This window comes from Topomyia yanbarensis, chromosome 3 (assembly GCF_030247195.1).
Source record: "Topomyia yanbarensis strain Yona2022 chromosome 3, ASM3024719v1, whole genome shotgun sequence".
In the NCBI taxonomy this organism is placed as follows: Eukaryota; Metazoa; Arthropoda; class Insecta; order Diptera; family Culicidae; genus Topomyia; species Topomyia yanbarensis.
In genome coordinates, this window is record NC_080672.1 from 270249826 (window position 1) to 270273884 (window position 24059).

Consider the following 24059-nt stretch of genomic DNA (forward strand, 5'->3'; position numbering starts at 1 on the left):
ATCCACGGCGCAGTTGTAAATAAATTAGAAGAAAAAAAAATATATTACAATGCAAAAGTCGCAAAAAAATCGAACATGAAAATCAGTCTTCAATCTTGAACGTCATGATATACAAAAGCTCCTGCGTACGAATTATTTATTTATCTGGTTGTTTTATTGGAGGTTCATCCTTTCCGAGTTTTGCGGTTGAGAACTTTTTAAGCGATTCCCGTGCTAAAGGATCTCAGTCCTATTTTTATGCTTGAAGTATATTTCAGATTCCTTTATTCTAATATATTTGAAGCGAGTTTTACGAAGCATGTTCTGTCCTTGTGTCTTTTATTTCCGGTCGCTCAATTGATACTTCGCAAAATGAAGTGATGAAACACCATAAGAGCCGCAAGTATCAAGCATTTTTTTCACTAGACTGTGAAAGTTGGAAACACATTTGCGGAATGACTTTTACTTTTATTTATGAAAGAGTAATGCACTGTGAAACGTTTCCCCCCTTCACGCTGCTATGCATAGGCCTAGTTTGCCTAATAGACAAGCATCCTCTATTCTTGCTGTGTGCCGGTCACGGAGAAAGACGAGTGTGAACAAACTGTTGCCGGGATTGATAGCTATATCCAGTATAAATAATTGAACACTTGTATTCAATCGCTTTATCCAGTTCTTGGTACGGTTAAAGTTAGGTTGACAGCAGGGCAAATCGAATACAGTATTGATGAAATCTTCATATACTTTTTTCGTGTGCTTTAATGTATTTGAATTATATCATTACACCAATACAAGAGTAGCTTTGAACGTAGAGCATGTTTACTGCCAAACTAAATTTGTACGTTTGAGTTTTTGATTTATACATGAATTTTATTTCGAAACCAACAATTTTTACAATAACTCCAAAGCAGGAATTTTGCTTCTGGGACTACACTTACATTAAATTATGCTAGATAAATGCCCTTAAAATTACGATAATTGCTATATATTAGAGGAATTTCTATACAATGTAATCTTACCAGATCGGTATGCTTACGAACGTAGGGATTAAGGTCAAATTAAAGCATTTTAATTTCAGGGTGCGTTTCAAAGTCAGAAAGAACATTGAATAATTTGTTCAGCATTCCGAAAAACGATCATTTTTTAATTGTGAATAAGACGATGTAATTTGATAGAACAAACGAGACCAGTTGATTTGAAAGATTATTTTACTTATTCGATTTCATTGACATCCCCTTGTGGTTTCAATCTGCCTAATGCTACAAATTTGAATAATTTAAACCGATTACGGCTTACACAAGTTATAACTTCGTACGTTATTTGCACATATCATGAATGTTGATGCGATTTAAAGAGTTAATTTTTAAAATCAATCTCCAGTAGACATACATTTTCTCTCATACTAATAATTTCGTCGTACACCTGCATACTAATCGCCATCCATTGCGTCTTCCATGCCTGGCGGAGGAGGTTCATTCGAGTCCCATTTAGCCTTTTTCGGAGGTGGCACTGGATCAACGGTTCGAACAGGTGGTTGCAAATAGCTATCATCAGGGACCATGCTGAGCAGCTCCTCGTCGGACAGTTTCGACAGCTTGCTAGCACCCTCGGTGGGGGCTTTGGTTATCTGGACTGGTTTTGTTCCTACAGAACCCATCGATCCTTGTGGCGTTGGCACGTTACCATACCCATAACTCGTTTTATAATTAGAATAAAACGACGGTGCTGACGGAATATATTCATCCTCATCCTCGACATTGCCTTTCTTCTCAGTTTCTTTTTCACTTACTATTTTTGAAGAAGCTTCGGAAGTCGATGGGGTTGCTTTAATACTTGCCAGAATTTCCGACAAATTTGACGGAATTGAAATGTCCGTAATCAACGATGGCGGTAACGTCGATTTGATTTCATCTTCTTTCAGTTCTGCCTTACTAATAATACCTACGATTTTATTCTTCTCTTCTGCAATTTTTCTGTTGATTTCCTCCATCTCAAGACGAATCCGTTCAGACTCATTGTCGGGGACTGAGATCTGTTTCTGTTTTGTTTCCACAATTGCCGTTACATCGGCAAAATTATCACTGTCATCGCTGATGCATCCTGGAGAGTACGGCTCTTCATCGTCATCATCGATTATCACGGCAACTGGACTCTCTATGGTTTGTTGAGCTGTGTTACAAAAATAATACAATGTGAAGTACTTTTTAACTATAAATATTTTATTTTCTCTACTACCTTTAACGGCAACGGGTCCCTTTATAATATCCATGTCGATTTGTTCGGGAGATTCGGACTCAGATCGACGCTTCTTTGCATCTGCGCTCGTCTCAGGTGCCGATTTTTTCATTGAAGAAACTGAGGGAACATTTGCCGTCGATTGAACCGGACTTTGGCTACTGGGTGGAGTTTTAGTGACCTCAACATCAGGCTTAGTAGCGGCTTTTTTGTTTACTGTGGCATACTTCGTTATTACTTGCTGCATGAGAGCAAACGAAGGAGACACGGCCGATGAACTACTAGTGGTTGTTGACTGCTTCGATTGTCGTCGAGGGGTCTGTTGGGAAAATATATACTTGATTTCAATTTCATTTATCAAGCTCAAGATTGTGTAAAAATTTCTTTATCGAAATTTTGTAATTAATTTATACTTCCATATAACCTGTTATTATGTGGTCGGTGTTAATTCAGACCGGACTAATTCGCAAACATAAAAAAATGAGATAATGATAGCACTGGATAAACGATATCGGCAGCTAGATTCGACTTTTACCAGATTTGAAACATGTAACAATAAACAAGAAACATGGCAAAATATAATTTTCAATCATAATGTAAAGGATGCTATGATTCAAACTTTAAACTCGTTTTTCTCGATATCAATATTTTGTCACTTAGTCCGGTCTGACTTAACACCGACCATATAAGCATAATAACAGGAAATAAGAAAGCACTTAAACGTTTTCTCAGGGCTACGTAGCTTAAAACGACCAAAGCGTTAAAATTGACGTAGTATGTTTCTAAAATAGATAACTTTGGAGATAACGGTTTCACAGCCAGGGATGTTTTTCTAAACCCTCCGGCACTCGCATGAATCACTCTACAAATGAGCAGCGGTTGATGCTAGTTTCCAAGGTGTTGTAGCGAGTGCTGGGAGGTTAACCAAATATCTGTTTTAATCAATATCAATACTCGTCGGCAAAGTGTTACGTATTTACAAAGGCATTGAAGCAATAGAAATTTCATGTACCGGTCAAAAGCTATGAGCAAAAAACATAACCTTTTTCACAGCCAGAGAAATATTCCTACTTACCTTAGCTGGAGCCGCTCCGGTTGTGGTTGATGAAGAACCACTTCTTTTGCCCCTGATCTTGACGATAATTCCCAGCAGCAAATCAGGCTTTTTATTTCCCTCAATGATGCCAACGCCACGCAGCGGCTTCAATATCATTGGTACCATTTGTTCGGCTGGCAGTGGAAATATGTAGAAGTCCTTGATCAATGGTGAAGGTGATTTTATTACACTGTATCGTTTCCGGCTATATAAATGTGAATAGAGAGTGTAGTAAGCGGAACTTTCGTTTGAATGTAGCCGAACCAGACAGACTTCTTTATTCGGACTTTTTCTGATTTGACCGATGTAATCCCATACGATTTCCGGTTTGATTGTTCCACATATGTCCAAGTCCTCGGCAAAATCCTTCGCAACATCTTCGATGTCGCCGCTAACAGATCGCATGGACATTTCGATGGAAGCAACGTCAATCATATGGACATTTCCCGTCCAGTGGACAAACAGAGCCTTTTTACGCACTTCCTCCGAAACGTCGCCCGGAATATTCGATGTAAAATCAGGCGTTGGAGATTCACTCTCGAAATTTGTGGAATGCGGTGGGGTTGGAATCGTCACTGTACTTGTAGGTTCTTGATCTTGTTCGGTGGAAGCAACTGGCGATGGATTTGACTCCTCTGGATTAATATTAGCACTAAGCTCCGTCGACTCTGATAGTTTTCCATCGCTAGTACCAGCAGATGCAAGAATTTGATCGATCAAATTGAAGCTCTCCAGTTCATGCGAATCGTTATCTGACTTCTTAGATATTTTTTTGTCGTCAATGAGCTTTCCAACCGCTTCACTTTTATCTTTCTCAGAAATGACACTGACTGCAATTTTTTTGTCCTTCGTTTTGTCAACCGTCGCTTTTTCCTTGTCTCTAGTTTCTTTCGAGTCGTGCTTCTTGTAGTCCGATTTGTGATCGGATTTGTGTTCGTGATGACGAGACCTGTCTCTTTCTCGACCACGATCGCGATCCCTTTCTCTACTGGCATGCCGGTCATGACTTTTACTCCGTCTTCGCTTATGTTTAGATCTACTTCTGGATCTTCCGCGCCGCCTGTCACGACTGTTACTTCTACTACGACTTCGTCTGGATTCCTTCTTTTTAGTTGACGTACTAGCTGCTGTAGACGATGCAGGCAATGTGGCTGCTGGGACTGCAGTTGAACCTGTCACCGTTGAGCTGCTAGTAATAGATCCGCTGCCGTACAATCCGGATGAATATTTTCCATAGTTGTTGAACTCGTAATCCTTTGGCCGGTAGCTGCCATCCTTCGAGGGTGATAATGTGCTATCAACTTCGCTGGTACTACTAACAGTCGAATTGTTCAGGACAGTTACAACATCCTCAACAGATGTAGTCGGATCTAGCTGTACGCGATCAACACGTTTTCCTTCGATTACTTCCTCACCTTTGTGTGTTTTTAGAACGTAGTTCTTGGCACATGCCAGAAGATCCAGCTCGGATTTCTTGATCATCTCCAACTGATGTTTATTTTCTTTTTCGCGCCACTGAGCCAACTCCTGACTAGCCAGTTCGTCGGCGGTCATGTGAACCTGAAAAAATAACAAATAAATCCCGACGATTGAAATGTACGACTTAATTAAACTAAACAGCATACAAAAGTATTGAGTTCATCTATTGTACTAACCAATTGTTTAGCTCCGATGCGCTTTTCGCAAATCTTCTTGAATAAAGACAAATTTTTCCTATCTTTGATGTTAAACACCAGGGATCGATATTTGGCCCGATACTTCATACCGGTATCCTTGTTGAATAGAGTAAACATTTCCTCCTCAATTTCTTCAGCAAATTGATCAATCTCCTGTTCGCTTAGCCTAGGTGCGTCCTTGTTACTTAATTCCAAAGTGCGCTGAACCAAATGTTTCTGTTAAAATAAAACTGTATTAGAATACTGCTGGCAAACTAAAACATTCACCAAACACAAACCATAAGTGTTTTCTTGACAGTAACTCGTGTATTTTCTCCCGCCGTTGCTGGTGGTGTCATTGGTTTCGTTTCCGGAGTAGTTTTCTTTTGTGGCTTACTAACGGTACTGGTAGATGTTGTTGGGGTGGTGCTTGCCGAAGGTATTACAGCCTTGGGTGTACTCGCGGATACCTTTGGCGTATTCACAGATACCTTGGGGGTATAAGTCACTGTTGTCGGTATACCCTTTGAAATGGGTACTGTAACTGAAGTTCGTTGGATAACTTTTACCACCGGTTTTGTGTGAGCTTGCTGTTGTCTTTGCTGATTGGCAGGACTGACTACAGTCAATTTTTTTTGATCGCCAATCTTTAGCTGTGCCTGAACTTTGATTCCAGTTTGTGGTAAAACTTGACCAGCACCCATGGCCGCTTTCTTTTGTAATTCTTTTGCCAATCGCTGCTTTCGTACCTCTTCATCTCGTTTTGCAAGAATGATAGCCTCTTGTGTGCTACCCGGGGGAACTCTTTCAAATGTTGGATTACTAGCGAGCCACGCGTCAAGATTCTCAGCAGTAGGAGCACTGTCACCCGTAAGGCAACGACCCGTTTTACGCTCCATCACAATGATCTATAATTACAAAAAGTATGCGAATGTGAGAATTAAACTCGGCAAAGTATTCAGTCACTTACCATTCCAGGTTTTGCGCTGGTTTTAATAAGAACGGGTGGTTGTGACAGCCGGTGACCTTCTTTAGACTTATCTTTTGATGCGAAACCCGGCGAGACTGCTACCGTTTTTGCCATTGCAAGCGTCGAGGTCGAAGCAGAACTAACCCCGACTGTTGAACTACTGTGGGCCATACCGGCATGCTTCCGAATACAATCATCGCTGCAATAGACTGAGCTTGCCCTGGCAGGTTTTCCACAAACCACACATCCCGTGACGGTTACTACCTTCGGTGAAATCGTATGAGTCATCGCTGTAGAACCCTCGGTGCTTGATATACCGCCGCTCGCTAACAAAAACTCTGTCATTTTTGGTTGCTACAAAGTAAACGAAATGAATGTAGAAATGAGATAAAATAAACAAGTAGATTAGAGAAGAGACGAAACGGTATGAAAAGATTTGAAGCAAGATTTCCCGAAGAGATAAGATTATAAAAGTTGAGTTTTCGAATTTGAATAGCCCTTCGAGTTAGTGCTGTCACCTTTACAGGTGTAGATACTTTTGTTTCCTGAAAAAGTCTTTGGAATGAGCATCGTTCGATTCTTTGAAAATTTGTATATAGGTCTAAACGAAAGGAACCAAAAATATTGGCAAGTTCAGAATTAAAAGCTAAGCAGAGGGATGTTGGTAGTGCATAAAGAAAGCAGGACTTAGTCCTAATGTCATGCACACGTTCGTTGAGAAGACTACAAATCCAAGCATATTCATCTAGGCTTGTACTTTTTTCATTCTTTTTATTTCGACACGTAGTCACACCAAGAGTCACACTTTCTTTTTTACTTTTTAACGACATTCAATTAGCTAGAGATTACTAAGTAAGGAAAATTATGAAAATTTTTGAGCCATAGTACTCAAGAGAGAGCAACTATGTGAAATATACAGATCGGAAAACTAGAAGTGTCATTAGAAACAGGCCGCAAATCTTGCGAACTAATCTTTTGTCTTCTGCTGGCAGAAGTCGAGCTTAGGCAGTGTTACTACGAATCACCCAAATCTACCAACATGTCTCACGGCAAAGACAGACTTGCCGCTCTTTACCATGAGAACCGATATGGTACTCATGGTAAAGATGGACAAATCTGTCTTTGCCGTGAGACATGTTGGTAGATTTGAGTGATTCGTAGTAACACTGCTTAAGCTCGACTCTTGCCAGCAGAAGACAAAAGATTAGTTCGCAAGATCCTAGACATGCAAAATCAACAAAAAAAATTATAAAAACGTTATAGATTGATATCTACACACCTGTTTGTCCTGTTTCTTTCTCAAACAGTTCGGGCAGGTCCATTCGATGCCATCTTCTTCCATCTGCTGGCCCATCGCTTTGGTGATGTTGACACACTTGCCGTGGAACCAGTCTTCACACTCGTCGCAACAGATCATGAAGCGATTGTTATGAGGTTGCTTGCAGATGCACCAGAGTCTACGAAGAAACATTCTATCAGTTTAGGAGAACATTCACCTAGAAAATATGTTACGATCAAGGTTGTTAATGTAATGTGAATTGAAGGTTATCTGGCCGATTTTTAGCGGGCTGATACAACAGCAGCCAATAGTTAGGTGAACCTCGGTTTGTTTCGCGAGACAAATTTTGTAAAATCAACCGAAATGGCGTCAATCTGCCAAGTAAACACCGGTACTCTGGAAAAGAAAGTTTTTAACACTACCCGGAGGATCTCGACCATATTCACGTTGCTCAATCATCGATGTGATGTGATATTCGATACAGAATATTGTTTAATGAAATCTGCACAGTATATATTATATCTCGTAAGTACTTTGAACTTTGTATCCTTCAAAGTCGGAGTTCATTCAAAATACTGCACAACAGCTCTTAATCCAGATACATGGCCGCAAGGTATACTGTTCATGGAATTTAAGGATAGTCGTACCCAGAACATATGGTGACACCGATCGATTTACCTTAGCCTTCAGAAGAAGCATGCAATCCGCTGTTTGAACCCGGCCCATTTTCGACCATGTCGAACAAGCCGTAACGATTAGCAAAGCCACTATATTAAGCTATACCACCATTGTGAGGATATGTGGATGTCGAGCGCATACTGGGTGCTACGCAGTTGGTATCATGGAAGTCCTGCATCCCCGCCACAGTCGAGCGTTTGGCGTTAGCTTTCAGAAATCGTCTCCCGGTCCGGTGTGCATGAATAGAGAAGGGGTCTTCCAAGCAGTCATTTCCGGTAAGAAATTGCAACTATACAACGCCTGATGCGTTTCACACTTCTGGCTAATCATCCAGCTTTCGTAACAAGAGACCCCCGTCGCCACACAAAGCAGTTGATATGAGATGTGTCAAGTCCCCCGCCGCAGTCGAGACAGTGATCGTCAGTCGCTCCGATTCAATTCGTGGTAGTGATTTAAGAACCTCCCAATCTGCTCCAAAAGACAACTTTGTTACACTCTCTGCTACTAGTACATGGTGCGCCAGTAGGATGTATCCTTTTTCAACAACTCAGCCATTTTCAGCCGATTTTCACAAGTTTTTTTAGGATATTTTATTCCATTTATTATAAACCAGGTTTAGAATACAACGTCGATTAAATGACCACCCCCATTTGATACGCAAAAAGTAGCTCTTTTACGGGCACTTTGCATGACATTGGACAGAATTTCGGGCTTAATCGCAGCAATTGCAGCTCGCATATTAGATTTGAGTTCGTCAAGGTTCTTAGGTTTGCTAGAATAAACTTTACTTTTCAAGTAACCAAACAGAAAAAAAATCTGGTATCGTTAAATCCGGAGTACGAGGAGGCAATTCCAAATCACCATTTTTTTAGACAACGCGTCCTGGAAATTTGCTTTGCAAGAACTTGATTGTATAGCGGCTGCGGTGTGGCAAGGTGCCCCGTCTTGTTGAAAATAGAAGTTTTAGACCTTTTTTCTGCATTTGTGAAAAGACAAAGTGCGCCAAAATCCAACGGTAGCGTATGCCGTCGATGGTTTGGGGTATTCGGCGTATTCGGGTTATCAAAAACACTTTTTTTACCGCTACAACAATTTCATTAGAACGTTGCGGGCGCTGTCCAATAGGAATCTGCAGGCCCGCACTCATAAAACTTCTTCACCAAATTATGTATTGTCTTCTTTGTGGGGCCGAATGCCTGCCATATTTTTTACGATAAGCACGCACAGTTTTCACTATTGAACGATCGTTTTCAATGTAAAGCGCTACGATTTCAGCGCGTTCTTTTGGTGTAATTCGACTCATAGCTAAAATGGCTCAGAATTGAGTTTATCTGTCAAAATTTGCTGGAAAATGACGAAGTTGTTCAATGTTGAAATAGGATACATCCAGATGGCGCACCCTGTACGGTCGACGCCACTCCAGTCGAAACCGATCCGTCCTCCAACAGTATCGAGGTTTACTACTAAAACGTTGGTGGCACTAATTCATCAGCCGACAGCTATTTGCTGCTGCTATGACGTCATAGCCTTGACCGAGGCTTGATTTTCATAATCACGATTACCGCCCTGAATGATGATATCGTCATTCTGGACGACTTCGGCTTGTCTGGATTGACGTGGAGTCCTGCAAACAATGGATTTCTTTGACTGGATACTGAACAAACTACGCTTATCGTCAACGCCAGCTGTATACTAGCCACAGTAGTGCCAGGTCGCTGGTACGTTAGGTACGCTGTTGAATATGAACTTTTTTTTCTAGAGTTGTCCTACTGGAGCTGTAGAGCTAGGTTCTCGGAAGGGCTCCCCGTCAGAATCACATACTACAATTTGCAGACGAATGGCGCCCACTAAAACACTGCTTTAGGCCAATTGTAGCGGTCCGTGATTCTGAATGTGATATTCCTTGTACGGTTCAGGTATGCGCGGGCGTAGAGACTCTCGATCACGCGTATCATCGCGAAGGGCTCGAACATTTGTACGTTAACGTGTTCGATTGCGTGTGCGTTTGTATGTCGCGTGTGCTAACGTGTATGTAACTTCGCGTGTATAAATTCTATTTTATAACCGTGTGCCTTTCGCATATTCGCGTGTGTTCTAGAATGACCGCGCGCGGACCGCGACTTCCGCACGATCCCGATTCATGATGGCGTGAGCGGGAGTTTGTAGGTTGACGCTTGAAATCGCGTTGGTGAGTTTATGAATGCTGAGACGTTCACCTTATCACCGGGGTGTAATCATGTTTGCGAGTTCGTAGGCGTAGGTTGCTTGGAAAATCGCGAGGGGCTCTAACGTTTGTGCACTAACGTAATTTTATAACGTGTGTTCTTGAATGGTCGCGCGAACCGTGAGTCTGATATTAAATTTTCGGTGCGCGGTTAGAATTCTGGCAGAGTGGGATCGCTTATATCGATAGAGTTCCCGGTCATGTCGCATGAGACGTGTTGTCTAATTAACATGAGCGTATTTTCCTATTTGGTCCAGCTGAAGGTATGGACCTAGGCTTCTAGGATCAAGGATAGACTTCCGGACGTAACCGATTCGTAATCGCGTGCGCGAGGGCATTTTTGTAGGTTCCCGCTTGAGACCGCGTTTGAGAATGCGTGAGTGTTAAGACGTAGTGTAGTGAACACCCTCTTTGCTGACCTAGCTGAAGGCGGGTGTAGAATGGCAGTATAGGATTCAAAAAGAAGAAAAAAGACAATATATGAGGGATGTAATGGATTAGACAGGTACAAGATACAGCTGAAGTTATGATCATCACATGATAGAAATACATTAGTACTTCAAACTCTACTAACACTTGAATAGCCAGCCACCACACATAGCACATCCTTTCTCAATTATCTATTTGTTACTGGTTGATTGTTGGTTATGAGCGGGTAAATAAAGGTAAAGGTATAGAACAGAAAAAAGGCTCATATTAGCCCTCCCGGCCTCCTCGATACACCACTATCGAGGCTTATTGTAATCAACATCTTGAAGCGGGCTTCTTATATAAATCAAATCCTGAGTAGTCATAATGATTGGTGGATTATTAACATGAGAACTAATTAACCTCTAGTAGTGGAACTTGGTGCAAATAGAAACTAAAAAGAGCGAAGGTCCTTATATTTAGATAACTCTATTGAATCTATTGTGGCTTGATGATGTTTACAATACCGTCGATCCCATCAACCTGCGAGAGGGTGGTACGTTAATGAATATTAACTGTAACAAAAATCTAAAAAACGACAACGTGAACGATGCAGCGACGACGTTTTCTAATATTTCGAATTACCGTCTCGACCGACATGTATCAAGAAACACCCTCCGTAGCAACCAACTGTCCTAACACGCAGGCATGCACAAGAACGATGCTGCACCGTGTCCTAGTCCTATACACTAGCTGATAATGTGTCAGAGCTACTAATATTATACTCGAACTTTACGATTCCACATATTGTTTGGACGATACCCTGAACAGGTCGTTAGGCTCTTGAATCATAAGATGTTTATTAGGGACCATCCATAAATGACGTAGCATTTTTTGATTCGTTTTAATACCCTCCTCCCTCATCGTAGCATTTCGTCAAAAAACCATTAAATACCCCCTGGTAATTACGTAGCTTGACTCTCCCCCCTGTCCCCGTATTTTTTTTGAATAATAAAACGATGTTAGTTATTCCCCTTTAAAAAGCTACGTAGCCTGACATGATCCCCTACCCCCCTGTCGTCACACATCATCACAAAATTCAACACTCCCCCCTCCCCCATATAATGCTACGTCATTTATGGATGGGTTAGGGTTGTGCTGATTTCCGATGAGCGTAGCACGAGCAGCAATAAGCGAGAGCTCTCGCTAGCACGGTGATACCTAGCACGCTGCACTGAGTTATAGCTCAGCTCTAGCAAAGTAGAAAAAATACTACGCGTTAGTGTGAGTAATAGCTCTTCATATCATTTATAACTAGAACATACAAGGCATAGGTCTTAAGTTCATTGAATAAATTAAATAAATTAATAAAATAAAATAATAATGCCTGCATCGTGTTTCAGTATATGGCAAAGCAAGAAACATGCGTTGGTTAATGTGCGACAGATTAACATACGCATGTTTCTTGCTTTGCCCTATACTTTCGTTCCATAGCTTACACTACTACACCGTTCTAGCTCATCGGAAAGCCTTACCGTGCTGGTTCATTGAGCTAACTCGTGCTAGCTCATTGAGCTAGCTCACCGAGCTAGCTACTGCCAGCTTGCCAAGCTAGCTCGAGCACGAAGGTTACCTAGCACGAGCGGTGTCAGTTCATACTGCTTTTGGTTCGTTCAAAGCGGCCGCTCAGCTCGTGCTAGGCTCTCATGCTGTGCTTCATGCATCCCTACTAAAATGATTAAAGACTGCCAAACGAGCTGCATTTAATAATTCTCGAAGCATAAGCATACGAAATCACTACATTCATCTCTACCACGAATACATACAGCAAAACAGACGAGCCTTTTCCAGGTACATGCGGAACGTCGAACGTCAACTGAAATCTAAGCCTAAGTCGTTCTGGAAGTATGTGAATGAGCAGCGAAAAGAATCCGGGTTGTCATCTTGTATGTCATTAAATGGATTTTCAGGCACCGAAACTAAGGAAATCTGCCAGCTGTTCTCCCAAAAATTTTCAAGCGTTTTTTTTCAGACGAGCACCTTACATCACAACAAATCGCCGCTACCGCGAATCTCACTCCTTCTTTAGGATACTCCATCAACCGAATTTGCGTCGATAATATGCTGATACTCTTGCAGCAAACTCCAAGCTGAAGGCATCTAGCCCTCCGGGTCCAGATGGCGTACCCTAGATTTTTGTCAAAAAGTGCACCGAGATAAGCTTTCGGACTTTCACTCGATACTGGAATATTTCCTACTTTTTAAAAAACGGCTCACGTGTTTCCGATGCATAAAAAAAGAAACAAATCGAACACCAATAATTATCGAGGAATTTTGTGTTTGAGCTTTGGACTCTATTTTCATTCACTGTAACCACTACATCGCAGACGACCAACACGATTTAATGCCTAAACGATCGAAAACGACCAACCTGCTCTCATTCACAACGTATGTATTCGAAGGATTTGGTGACGGATTGCAAACCGATGCTATTTACATCTATCCGTGGCTTTCGGCACTATCAACCATGATATCACAATAGCCAAACTAGATAAACTCGGTATTCACGGTCAACTTCTTCCATGTATTTCGTTAATTTTATTCTTATCTCGATGGAAGGTAACTGCAAATCAGCATTAGGGCTATCTATCTGCACAATTTCTTGCTAAATCCGGTATACCGCAAGGAAGTCACCTCGGTCTAGTTATAATTCTCATTTATTTTAATGACATTTTGAAATCAAACTACAAAGACCTAGCCACAGTAATGGGCGTTTAAAAAAAACGATTTTGTCGCATCGATTATTTTAATTAAAAAATGTTGTCATGCATCAAACCGAGAAAATCGGATAAAAAATCGATTTTTCGAGGTAAAGAATCGATTGTGAAAAAAATCGCGTCGTTTTCAGTGAGAATTATGGAGGAAAATCGATTTTATTGAATTATTACAATCGATGTTGTCAAACATTGAACCGAAAAGATCGCACACAAAACATCGATTTCGAAAAAAAAAAAACGCATCGACAACGCCCATTCCTACTTCACTGACGATATGAAGATTTTTCGACAGATACGGGATTCCATCGATACCGAATTTCTTTAAAGTGAACTAGACCGCTTCAGTACGTGGTGCGATCTGAACAGAATGGTTCTAAACCCGAGAAAATTGCGTTTGCGAGGAAACATCATTCGTTTCAGTTTTTTTCCCGTTGTTTCCACTCGAGCATTCCAAGACACTCTATCGTCAAGGATCTTGAAGTCATCTTGGACTCGGCACTAACGTTCAAACCACATACTTCATATATTGTGGACAAGATGTCAAGACATTTATTTTACAGGTTTGTTTTACGTCAAAATTTTGATATTTCAATCATTAGGAATCATCGTTAAAATAATTACATTTTAACATCTTCGTGGTCGTGTCTTGTAAACAACCCTTTCATTTTTTGATTCTAATGATTTTGTTACTATATAGATTTTTAATTTTAATTTTTGTTACGAATATCTGTTATTTTGCCCTATTTGTACATGAAATGTTGTTTTAGAGAAATATTATTTGTAAATGAAATCATAAACGGCGCCGGTGGTTGAGTGGTAAGCGTGACCGCCACTCATTCCAGTTGGTCTGGGTTCAATCGCAGCCGAGGTCGCTGAGATTTTACTGAGTTGAAAAAATCTATCACGTCTTCCTTCGGAAGGGAGGTAAAGCCGTTGGTCCCCGGTCCACGAGTTGATGAATCGATATCTAGTCCAGATAGTCTAGTCACCTCTCTGGCGTTGATCATGAAGAAGTAGCATTCAACTTCTATCTTTACTAACAAATATCCTCCTCCCGTGATACTTGTGGAGTACGCAGTAGTATATAAGGCTTCTAGCAAAAGCAAGTATCGGACTAACATTCCTTTCCTTACCTTACGCGATCTACGTTCGGGCCTGGTCAGCGGTCAATAAACACTTTAGGTTTACCAGGAGTTGGACATTAAAAGATGTTTCACTACTCATAAGCGTAATTATCTACTGATTCCCTGTGCTAGTCCAGATCGATAACCGCGCAGCCAGGGGTGGTCGAACAAGCTGAAGCCCAATATTATTTTTAAATGAAATTGTAATTAATTTGTCTAAAAATTTTCCTTCTTTTGTTCATGAGCTGTTTTTGGAAAGAATTGGCATTCATTTACTTTATGACATCTTTTGAACACATGCAGCAAACAAGGCGAACATAATCAGCAATTTAGATCAAATCAATCAGTTAATAAAAATATCTTGTAAAATATTTCTGGGGAATGGATCATTCTAGGGGGCGGTACATTCTGAGGAGCGGTACGTTCCGGGCAATGGCTTTCTGGGGAATGATTTTCGAGGGAATTGAATATACAATCGCGATAAGGGACCATTCATAAATTACGTAACGCGTTTAGGGGGGGAGGGGGTACGACAAGTTGTTACATGTTGTAACATATGGGGGAGGGGGAGTAAGCTAGATCGTTACGTAACATGTTTTCACTGAACAAAAAAAATATTTCGAAGAATTTGTTACGTAATAGGGGAGGGGGGATACAGAAATTTGTGACAATTTGTTACATGGGGGGAGGGGGGAGTCAATTTTAGGCAATTTTCGCGTTACGTAATTTATGAACGGTCCCTAACGATGTTAGCCAAGATTCGACCACCAAAAGATAGGAAATTTTGCGCTTTGAGCGGGTGTACCCCATATGGCATAATGGACGTTTGGCATAACCGGTTTGGCATAAAGACGTTTGGCATAATGGACATTTGGCATAATGCTTATTGAGAGGTAGGGACATTTGGCATAATGGACGTTTGGCATAATGGACATTTGGCATAATACCTATTGGGGGGTGAAGGAACATTTGGCATAATGGACGTTTGGCATAATGGACATTTGGCTTAATACCTATTGGGGGGGGGGGGGGGGGGGTAAAGGGATATTTGGCATAATGGACATTTGGCATAAAATGGCATAGTATTTATTGGGGAGTGAATCCAAAATTATTATAATCAACTTTTGTCATATATACGATGTTTTATTTCGTAATTTGGAATCAACTCAAAAAAATATTTTTCATTTTGTATGAATTACGCAATCTATGAGTATTTAGATGGATCATCGCAAAAAACGACTAAATATAGGCACATTTACACACATTATTCTTAATGGGTTAAAAGGGTCCTTTGGATTACGTGGTGTAAATTCAGCAAGTAAGACTTCCGTTTTTTGATAACTTGAATAAAGAGTAACATGTACGGCAGAATACAGATGTATAATTGTGTTATTTGTAAAGAAGGCTGCATCGCTATGCTTTTCATATAATACTTAATTACTATTATGCACAGAATTGTGATGCGCCCTACTTTACATTATATATGGAGCATTCCAAATAAAATTTACCACCCCAAATTTTGTTTACCATTTGTTTCGATTTGGTTGTCTAAAATATTTGACACGTATTTTTTTCTTTCAAATAGTAGTAATTTGCTTTAATTTTTTAAAATACTTTTATTTAATCTCCAATACTGCAATAACTGAAGAAGATATTAAAAATTGTTGAAAACATGTAATGTGTGCTTTTCTCAGTTTTCGAATGAAGTTTATTAAAAATAATCATGCTGCTTATTTAATGTAAAATATTAAAAAGTTGGATGACTTTTTTTCTCTTAAAATATTTTTCTTGACGCCTTTAACATTTGGGAAAGAACATTTGAGTATTTTTGGCGTTATGAATTTTTCAGTCGAACCCTGCGCGCGCGAAGCATACCACCACACTCTTCGCTAACACGCGGGTTTGGCTGCAAGAATTTCTACACGTCAGCGCGTGCGAAGCGCATGGAGGAACCTTTCGTGCGCGCAATATGTATACTATTCTGTGCATATTAATAAATAAATAGTATATGAAAAGTATAGTGATTCGCCCTTCTTTACAAAGAACGCAATTATACTTCTGTATTCTACTGTAGTACTGTACAATGTACAGTTTACATGTTACTCATTATTCAAGCTATCGAACTACGGAAATTTCACTTGCTAAATTTACATCACGTAATCCAAAGGACCCTTTTAACCTATTAAAAATATGTTCAAATGTGCCTATCTCTAATCATTTTTTCTTTGCGATCCATCTAACTACTTACAGATTGCGTGATTCATATAATATGAAAAATATTTATTTTCTGTTGATAACAAAACAAGTAACAAAATAAAACATCATATATATGACGAAAGTTGATTATGATAATTTTGGATTCACTCCCCAATATTATGCCAAATGTCGATTATGCCAAATGTCCCTTTACCCCCCAATAGGTATTATGCCAAATGTCCATTATGCCAAACGTCCGTTATGCCAAATGACCCTTAACCCCCAATAGGTATTATGCCAAATGTCCATTATGCCAAACGTCCATTATGCCAAATGTCCCTACCTCTCAATAAGCATTATGCCAAATGTCCATTATGCCAAACGTCTTTATGCCAAACCCGTTATGCCAAACGTCCATTATGCCATATGGGGTACACCCCTTTGAGCAATTTACTTTAAATCTTATTCCAACCAAAAATTTAGAATATTCTTTTTGTTAAGTAGATGACAGACATTCGTTTTGTAATTTTCCTGATCGTGATAGTCCTTTAGAAACCGCTATTAGCAATGACTCCGCAATTCCAACTATTCAAGGACGATTTTCTTTCCTTAAGCATTCTAGATTAATTGATTTTGATCACTTTCAGCCAATGGTTGGTTAACATAAACTAAAGTTTCCGGAATTTTTTTCTTCTTTTGAATCCAGTGCAACTAGTTCCCATTGCAATAGAGAACGAATATCGATTTTAGATCACCGTGAACTTATTTTGGCGGATTTTGACCGATATTTATCGGTGGAAATGAATGAGAAGTAAATCGGTTTACGTTTCAGACACTATCAGTATCACACTTCGGCTTCTTTTCAGACACTATCAGAAATTTACTAGTTATTCCACCCTCTATTCCCCATTGAGCTGCACAATAAGGAATAGAGAATAGAATAACGGGTAAAGTTTTGATGGCGGCTAAACAGTAGGCCGAAACGTAAACCTTCTTTTCATTTTCATCGAAAAATATCAATAAATATCCGCCAAAAAAGCAATAGAGAACATTCGTAGTCCGGTGCACATTTTGTAGAAAACCTAAAAGAAATTCAATGTTCATCGTAAGTGCTACTTCTGCTGAAAAAGCCTAATGTGCAGCCTTGCATGATTCTTGGGCCCGAAAAAGGCCTATGTGAAAGGTTATAGATGTTAGATCCAGATAAGTTTTATACCAGCGCTTCGGCGCTGTAAAAAGCCATAACACCGATAACGATGTAACCTACCAGAAAACAAATGAATAGACGAGAACAGGTCTCTTGTACTTCTCTGCCTACGAGTTAATTTGATAGTAAAACATACCGAAAACCTATATAGTGTTCGCTCCGCGCTAAGTCCGCTTGGATCAATTCTGCCAAGTAAAAATCATAAAACTATAATTGACAAAAAGACGCTTCATGCTAAAGGGCTTAAAAACTACAATAGCACTAAATATTTCATACCCAAAGATCATAGCCCTTAGATTATATTGTCATAATTCTTTCATCAAAACCCATATCTGTTCTCAAATAGGGATTTGGTTGAGGTCCATGCAACTTTAACCTCGTTTTTCACATTTCGAAGTGAATGTCACTAAGGACCATATGAATAAATACTCTTGATTTGTGAAACTAACTAAACATGGGACTGTTATGCGAGTATGGGCAGGACGGTTCAGTTATGATAACGCATCGACTGTCCATAATCGCAAGTTAGACCCATGTGCCATGGGGTTCTCTATCTAAATGGCTCTTCCATTGCCATTGTAGGCAGTTGAGCCGTGTCGTGTCAAAACCCACAAAAAGAGCTGCATAAATGTTTTTCTTAGACGAGGGGCCATTTGGCATACGGTTGTTTGACAAAATGGACGTTTATGTCTACTATATTTGGCGTAACGGACATTTGGCATAATTTTGCAAAGTGATCACACTGAAGATCTTTTGGCATAATGGACATTTGGCGCAAATATTTGTTTCTTGAAGGAATGATCACACGACTCGCTCCCTCCGTACGCAAACATCGCGTTCCCAGATTAGGAATGTGCTAGCCCTATGCATTATTCCATATGTCCGGAACATTCCGCCTGCGAGTTGTTACTTTTCAAAACAGCGTTTCAATTACTAAAATTATTTGCTTATTATCCTTCTTTGTTTCATGAGCTGTTCATTCGAACTATATAATGTAAAAAATACTTCCAATGAACTCAAATACCCTTTGAAACAGACAATAATGAGCAGCTTTATCACTTGATTCCGTCAAATTTTAAGAATGAAATTTACTAATATATTTACACCTAGTAAACCATCGGTGTCTGCAGTGCTGTAAGTAGGCATTGTAATGCGACTTTGCTTCTTAACGAGACCACGGATCCGAAGCGGTGCAAAGACGCCGTGGATATGTAGGGCAAGGTGGCTGCCGACTTGCCATCGGAAGCGACGGCCCTTCGCAAGCAAACCTTGAATACTCTCATTTGCCTGGATTACTCAAACATGGGGGCTATGAGGCGATATCGGACAGCACGCGACTTGAAGCGATGTGGCGTAACCACCTTAGGCGTCAATATTATTTATTTTTTTCGTTACGTCAGTAGCACAGTAAAAATAAACTAATTAATTTTGGTTTGCCACAATTTTATTTATAAATATACTGCTGGTAAACGAACTTCCGCTGGCACCAAAATACAGACAGGAAAACATTTACCCGAAGAAACACCCTGCTAACTAACGCAGCAGTAGCAGACCCCAAAATGTTACCGAATGACCTTGCTTCTCGCCAAGAATAAAATTTTGCCTGTTTCCCCAAAGATAAGAAAATTGTCAAATGACCTTCAATGTGATCACTAGTATACCATATGTCCGTTTTGACAAATGACCTTTACTTTAAGCACAATTTGAAATTAGACCAAATCTAGAGAAAATTTACAATAGGACGTAAGTAACAATGAGATTCTCATTGGGGTCTTTCTCTTCTGTTAATTACTCGGCCATTTCAACATTTACTACTCTACTCTTTGCATAATATTCTAGTAAAAACCGTCGGCTTTCGATATGTACTGGAAAATTAGTGCAAAGTGTTGTAGTAACGTCGTAATAAACGAAAGAGAAAATAAACAAAGAGAGGCTCTCAATGTTACTTACGTCCTATTGAAAATTTTCTCTTGAAATGTTCAATTTCCAAAATTACGCCAAATGACCATTATGCCACCTGTTCATTATGCTAAATAACATTATGCCAAGTGACCCAGACCCTGTCACAGCTATGAATTTCTTCATTTTATCAGTTGGTTTAGTTAATAACAAATTATACAATTTCTCGAATCATCATTATTTAGCAACTGATATTTTGAAAATAACGCAAATTATTCCTTACTAAGATTCAATTTTCCAAACCACCATAGACTCGACTCAAAGCCACGTAATAACACCAAAACCACAACGCTCACTCACCTGTCTGGATCATCCTCGGAGTTCCAGCTCTCATCCGATTCAATTTCATCGTCGTGTGCAGCAGCAGCAGCTGCTGCCGCCACGGCTACCGTGCTGGTCCGCTTTCCTCGGCTTGTTGAAGTAGACGACGATTCCGACGTTCTTCTGCTAGAGGCCCCACTTCGGCTACCCTTGCCACGGGTTTCATCGATCAGTAAGCTTCCACTACCATCGTCATACAGCAAGGGCGTAGTGGTTGCTTTCACTGCGTGTTTGATGGGTTTAGCACTCAACACGCCACTTTGATGGCCGACCAATGGGGAGTTGATATTCAGGGCAGACGCGGCAGCCGTAGTAACCATTGTTACGGTAGCAGGCGCTGAAGAACTTGAGCTAGTTCCAGTTTGTGCGCGACGTTTCGCGGACCTTGTGGCAGGAGCTTCTATCGGTGGAAGAGTAATAACACGTCCATCGCTACGGCGGATTTGTATGGCTTCCTTACGTGGCATTAATTGTTCTTTAACAGTCATTGTCGGCAAGGATTCAGGGTTTGTTGGCTTAATCGGTAATGGAGTTGCACTATGAACCTGCATAACTGGTTGCACCTGGCGCGTTATTATTGGTACTACCTGTGCCGAGGTGGATGGCATAGGAAGTGAAACGGCTGGATTTACAATCGAATCTGTACCTATAACACCGAGTACTTGCTTGTCAAGAATCTCCTGTAGCTCTTTATTTTCTGCCAACTCAGCAACGTGTTGCAACAAATCTTCAGGAAGACCATCGTCATTGGAACCAAGCGCCGCCAGAATACTGTTATCAGTGATGGGAAGAACCGACTCGGGGACTCCACCTGGGGGCAAATTGTTTTCCAAGATTTTTACAATGTCCTCTGCGAGGGGTGTGTTTTGAAGAGCATTTTGAGAATGTTTTGAATCTGTTTCGTCCAATTCTTGCTGTGTAAGCGACTCCATGAGGTCCAATCGTTTATCGTGTTCTTCGGAAGCGCTGGTATGTGTTTGAATTGAAATGTGCGCAGGTAGTTTCTGAGTACCTTTGGCCGTAGCTGGTGACAGTTGAACGAATCCACGTTGAATAACAGTTGCCGATGTGCTTGGGCCGGACGCTGGGTTCGATAGGGACACAGTTGTAAGCGAATTTACTCGATTTGAACCAACTTTTTTTATGATGTCCGGTGTCGAGAACAAAGATGTCATATCACTGAAGAGAGCTTCCACATGGGGAGCTGGTTTTATCGGTTTCTTATCTTTTTTCACTGGTGCAACTATATTAGAAACAGGAGCGACCGATACTGGGACACTTGGAACAAGTGCTGTTACAGGGACGGAGGGTGGATCAATAATTTTGGCGACGTCGCGCTTAGGACCATATGTTTTTGGATTCGTTGTTTTGTTGATAGTTGACACAGGAGTAATGGCTTTTGTTTCCGGTTTCTTAGGGGATTTCACAAACTTTTTCTTAACGTCTTTATTTTCGTTGGAATCATCTTTTTTCAAAGCACTCTTTTGGGCAGATTTGTTCTTCGAACCTGACTTACGCTTTTTCGACTGTTTCCCAGAGATACTGAAGTCCAAATCACTGTCATTGTCATCATCTTCTGGATAAGAACTTTCTTCTGTATAATCGGAATCAGTGTCTTCTAAAATACTTCGCAATTCTGCAGCATCACTTAGTTCTTCTTTATGAGCGGTAGACTTTCTACGACGAACGCTACTAGTCGGAAGGGGTACAGGTGCAACTTTACTGGGTAGTCTCTTTCTGGTAGTTCCACTAGTACCTTCTTCGGGATGTAAAACAGTTTGCACTTCCGGCGCAATTGATGCCTCGCTGGATCGGGTTTCAATTGGTGAATTCACCTGTTCGTAATATGGACGTGGAGGAAGTTTCTGGCTTGGCGAAGTCAGCGGTGTGTAACAATGATCGTTAGCCACAGTGTATCGCTGGAATTCATAGTCGATGGCCGTTTCTACCCGCAATGGTTTCTGCAATCCCGCCAAAGTCAAAACCTCAGCTGCAAATTTCTTAGCTTCCGCGGGAGGGTAAAATCCCTCAACCATTAAACTCACATGCGGAGCTTCGTCATCATCTAGTAAGATATCGTCTTTTTTTACTGTCGTTTTGGAACGTCGAGTGGACACACCACTTGAACCTGCGGCGGCGCTTAAAGTTGGAACATCATTTTTATTTGTCCCGGTAGATAACGCTACATTAGAAGATTCGGGAGAACTTTCTGATTCTTCACCTGTAACGGATTCTAGCTCTTGCTCCAGCTTTCGCTCTTCCAACAACCGTCGCTCTTCTTCAATTTCCTCCTCAATGCTAGGCGTTGGCGATGTAATACGAACCAAACTAACCGACGTATCCGTGGTTTCGTTAGCTAGAAAAATATAATTTACATTAGATTTGAATTTTGTAATGTTTCATCGAAAGATTATTAATACACATTGTTAATCGCGTCAAGGCAATAATCAAAAATGTTTTCGATTTTTGCGCTACTTTCATTAAAAACAAAACAAAAAGACGGCAACGTCGCAGTCTTATGCTATCACAAAATGAGCAAAACGTAAATCATAAAACCGAAGGAAAATAAGCGCGCAGTGTGCAATCTGTTCGATCTGTTCATCACACTGCAACTGAGCCAGAATTTGCAATAACGTCAATTGACCCAGCAGTACAGTTAGCTCAATTGGCTTGCTTATCCATTCATAACCTGGGATTCTATTTGTTTTTACCTAGCAAACTGTGAAGTGTTTTTTGATCAACATGTACACTACCATCCTTCCCGACGACTATCACCAAATTCGAGTCTATTTTCAAATGTTCATCCACGGGAGCTTCCAGTGATGTCGAAGCTTCCCCTTCATTTAATGGATTTTCCTCGTGATTCGATGCGGATGATGACGGATAAATCTTGAAAACCGAACTAGACATCTCTGCTCATTAGGGCGTTGTGCATCAAGCTATGCACCGGTCACAAATTGTTTCTCTTGTCAACAAAAACAAAATAGTGTTATTTGCGTAATCAATTCAATTTTTCGAATTTTTTTTTCTTCGAAGCCGGCCACCGGATAACAGGCTCACTAGTTTTCTTCACCTTTGAACATACGCGCTTACTACGATTTCCACAACACTGTCTATAATCAGCAAGCACCAGTGTTTCGCACATTCACTCCCGTTTGATAGCTTTCATAATGCATCAAAAGCAGCAAACTCGCGACGGACGCCATCTTTCTCTTCCTGCAGCTACTGGTCCCGGGAAATTTGTTTGCACACAATTTTCACTCTTCGAAATGCAACCCCGCTATGCACTTTAGCGGAACCTATCTACCGAGGTCATGGACAGCGTGTTGTAGTGGTTTACAACCTGCTGGAAACATTCAAAGTGAGTTTTCTAGAGCCAAGAAAGCTGGCGAAAATTTTTTGCCTGGGCTGTCGCGAGAATTTTCAGGCTTTGGCCTTGCGTTGGCAAGGAACGACGTGAAACAAGGAATTTCTGTTTCACTTTCCAGCGACTAACATGTTGCTAAACCGTTTACTCTCGTGGGCAGACCAGCGATGATGTCTCGCTCTGACGAATGACGGACAATCACAGTAGAGCTGGCCGATATTAAAATGCGATGTTTTAATGTTTTAGAAATCGATATACGGAAAAATTAAAGACGCTGAATTCCTCTGGACTGGATAGACTTCCCGAATAGAAATGCACAACAGTATTACAGCATTTTTTATTGTTACATTACAACGAAAAACAATGCTATTCCGGAAAATTTACAATGGAAATATAATCACATTTGTTGTTTCTACATCCAATTTTATTGTAAACTCGATTTTTACATGGAAAAAGGGAGTCGTTAAGGGATGTAACAATGAAAAAAAAAATCTTTTCCCATACATTCTGAAATCAAAAATATCGATTTACATTGTTTTTCCGTTGTAGATTTTGGAGGCATGAAGGACTGCATCATAAGTACA

The 24059-nt window shown here is 40.5% G+C and overlaps 1 protein-coding gene across 1 annotated transcript; it reads right to left on the reverse strand.

Annotated features, from left to right (window-relative positions):
- Window positions 1–828: 828 nt before the first annotated feature.
- LOC131693937 (death-inducer obliterator 1-like) lies at window positions 829–23553 on the reverse strand. Its single transcript, XM_058982215.1, has 9 exons — window positions 22820–23553; window positions 20088–22464; window positions 7215–7392; window positions 5936–6289; window positions 5265–5873; window positions 4966–5202; window positions 3290–4870; window positions 2215–2533; window positions 829–2148 (listed from the first exon to the last, which is right to left on the reverse strand). Exons 1-9 carry the CDS (start codon window positions 23016–23018, stop codon window positions 1409–1411), a joined length of 6594 nt encoding a protein of 2197 aa, XP_058838198.1. The 5' UTR covers window positions 23019–23553; the 3' UTR covers window positions 829–1408.
- Between the last annotated feature and the right edge of the window lie 506 nt (window positions 23554–24059).

Bases quoted from the DNA above. Each gene is read 5' to 3' on its own strand.
- LOC131693937 (XM_058982215.1), bottom strand. From the start codon at position 23,018: ATGTCTAGTTCGGTTTTCAAGATTTATCCGTCATCATCCGCATCGAAT. The intron at 22,465-22,819 runs GTAAAAACAAAT...ATATTTTTCTAG, and splicing joins AACACTTCACAGTTTGCTAG to CTAACGAAACCACGGATACG. The intron at 2,149-2,214 runs GTAGTAGAGAAA...TTTGTAACACAG, and splicing joins GGGACCCGTTGCCGTTAAAG to CTCAACAAACCATAGAGAGT.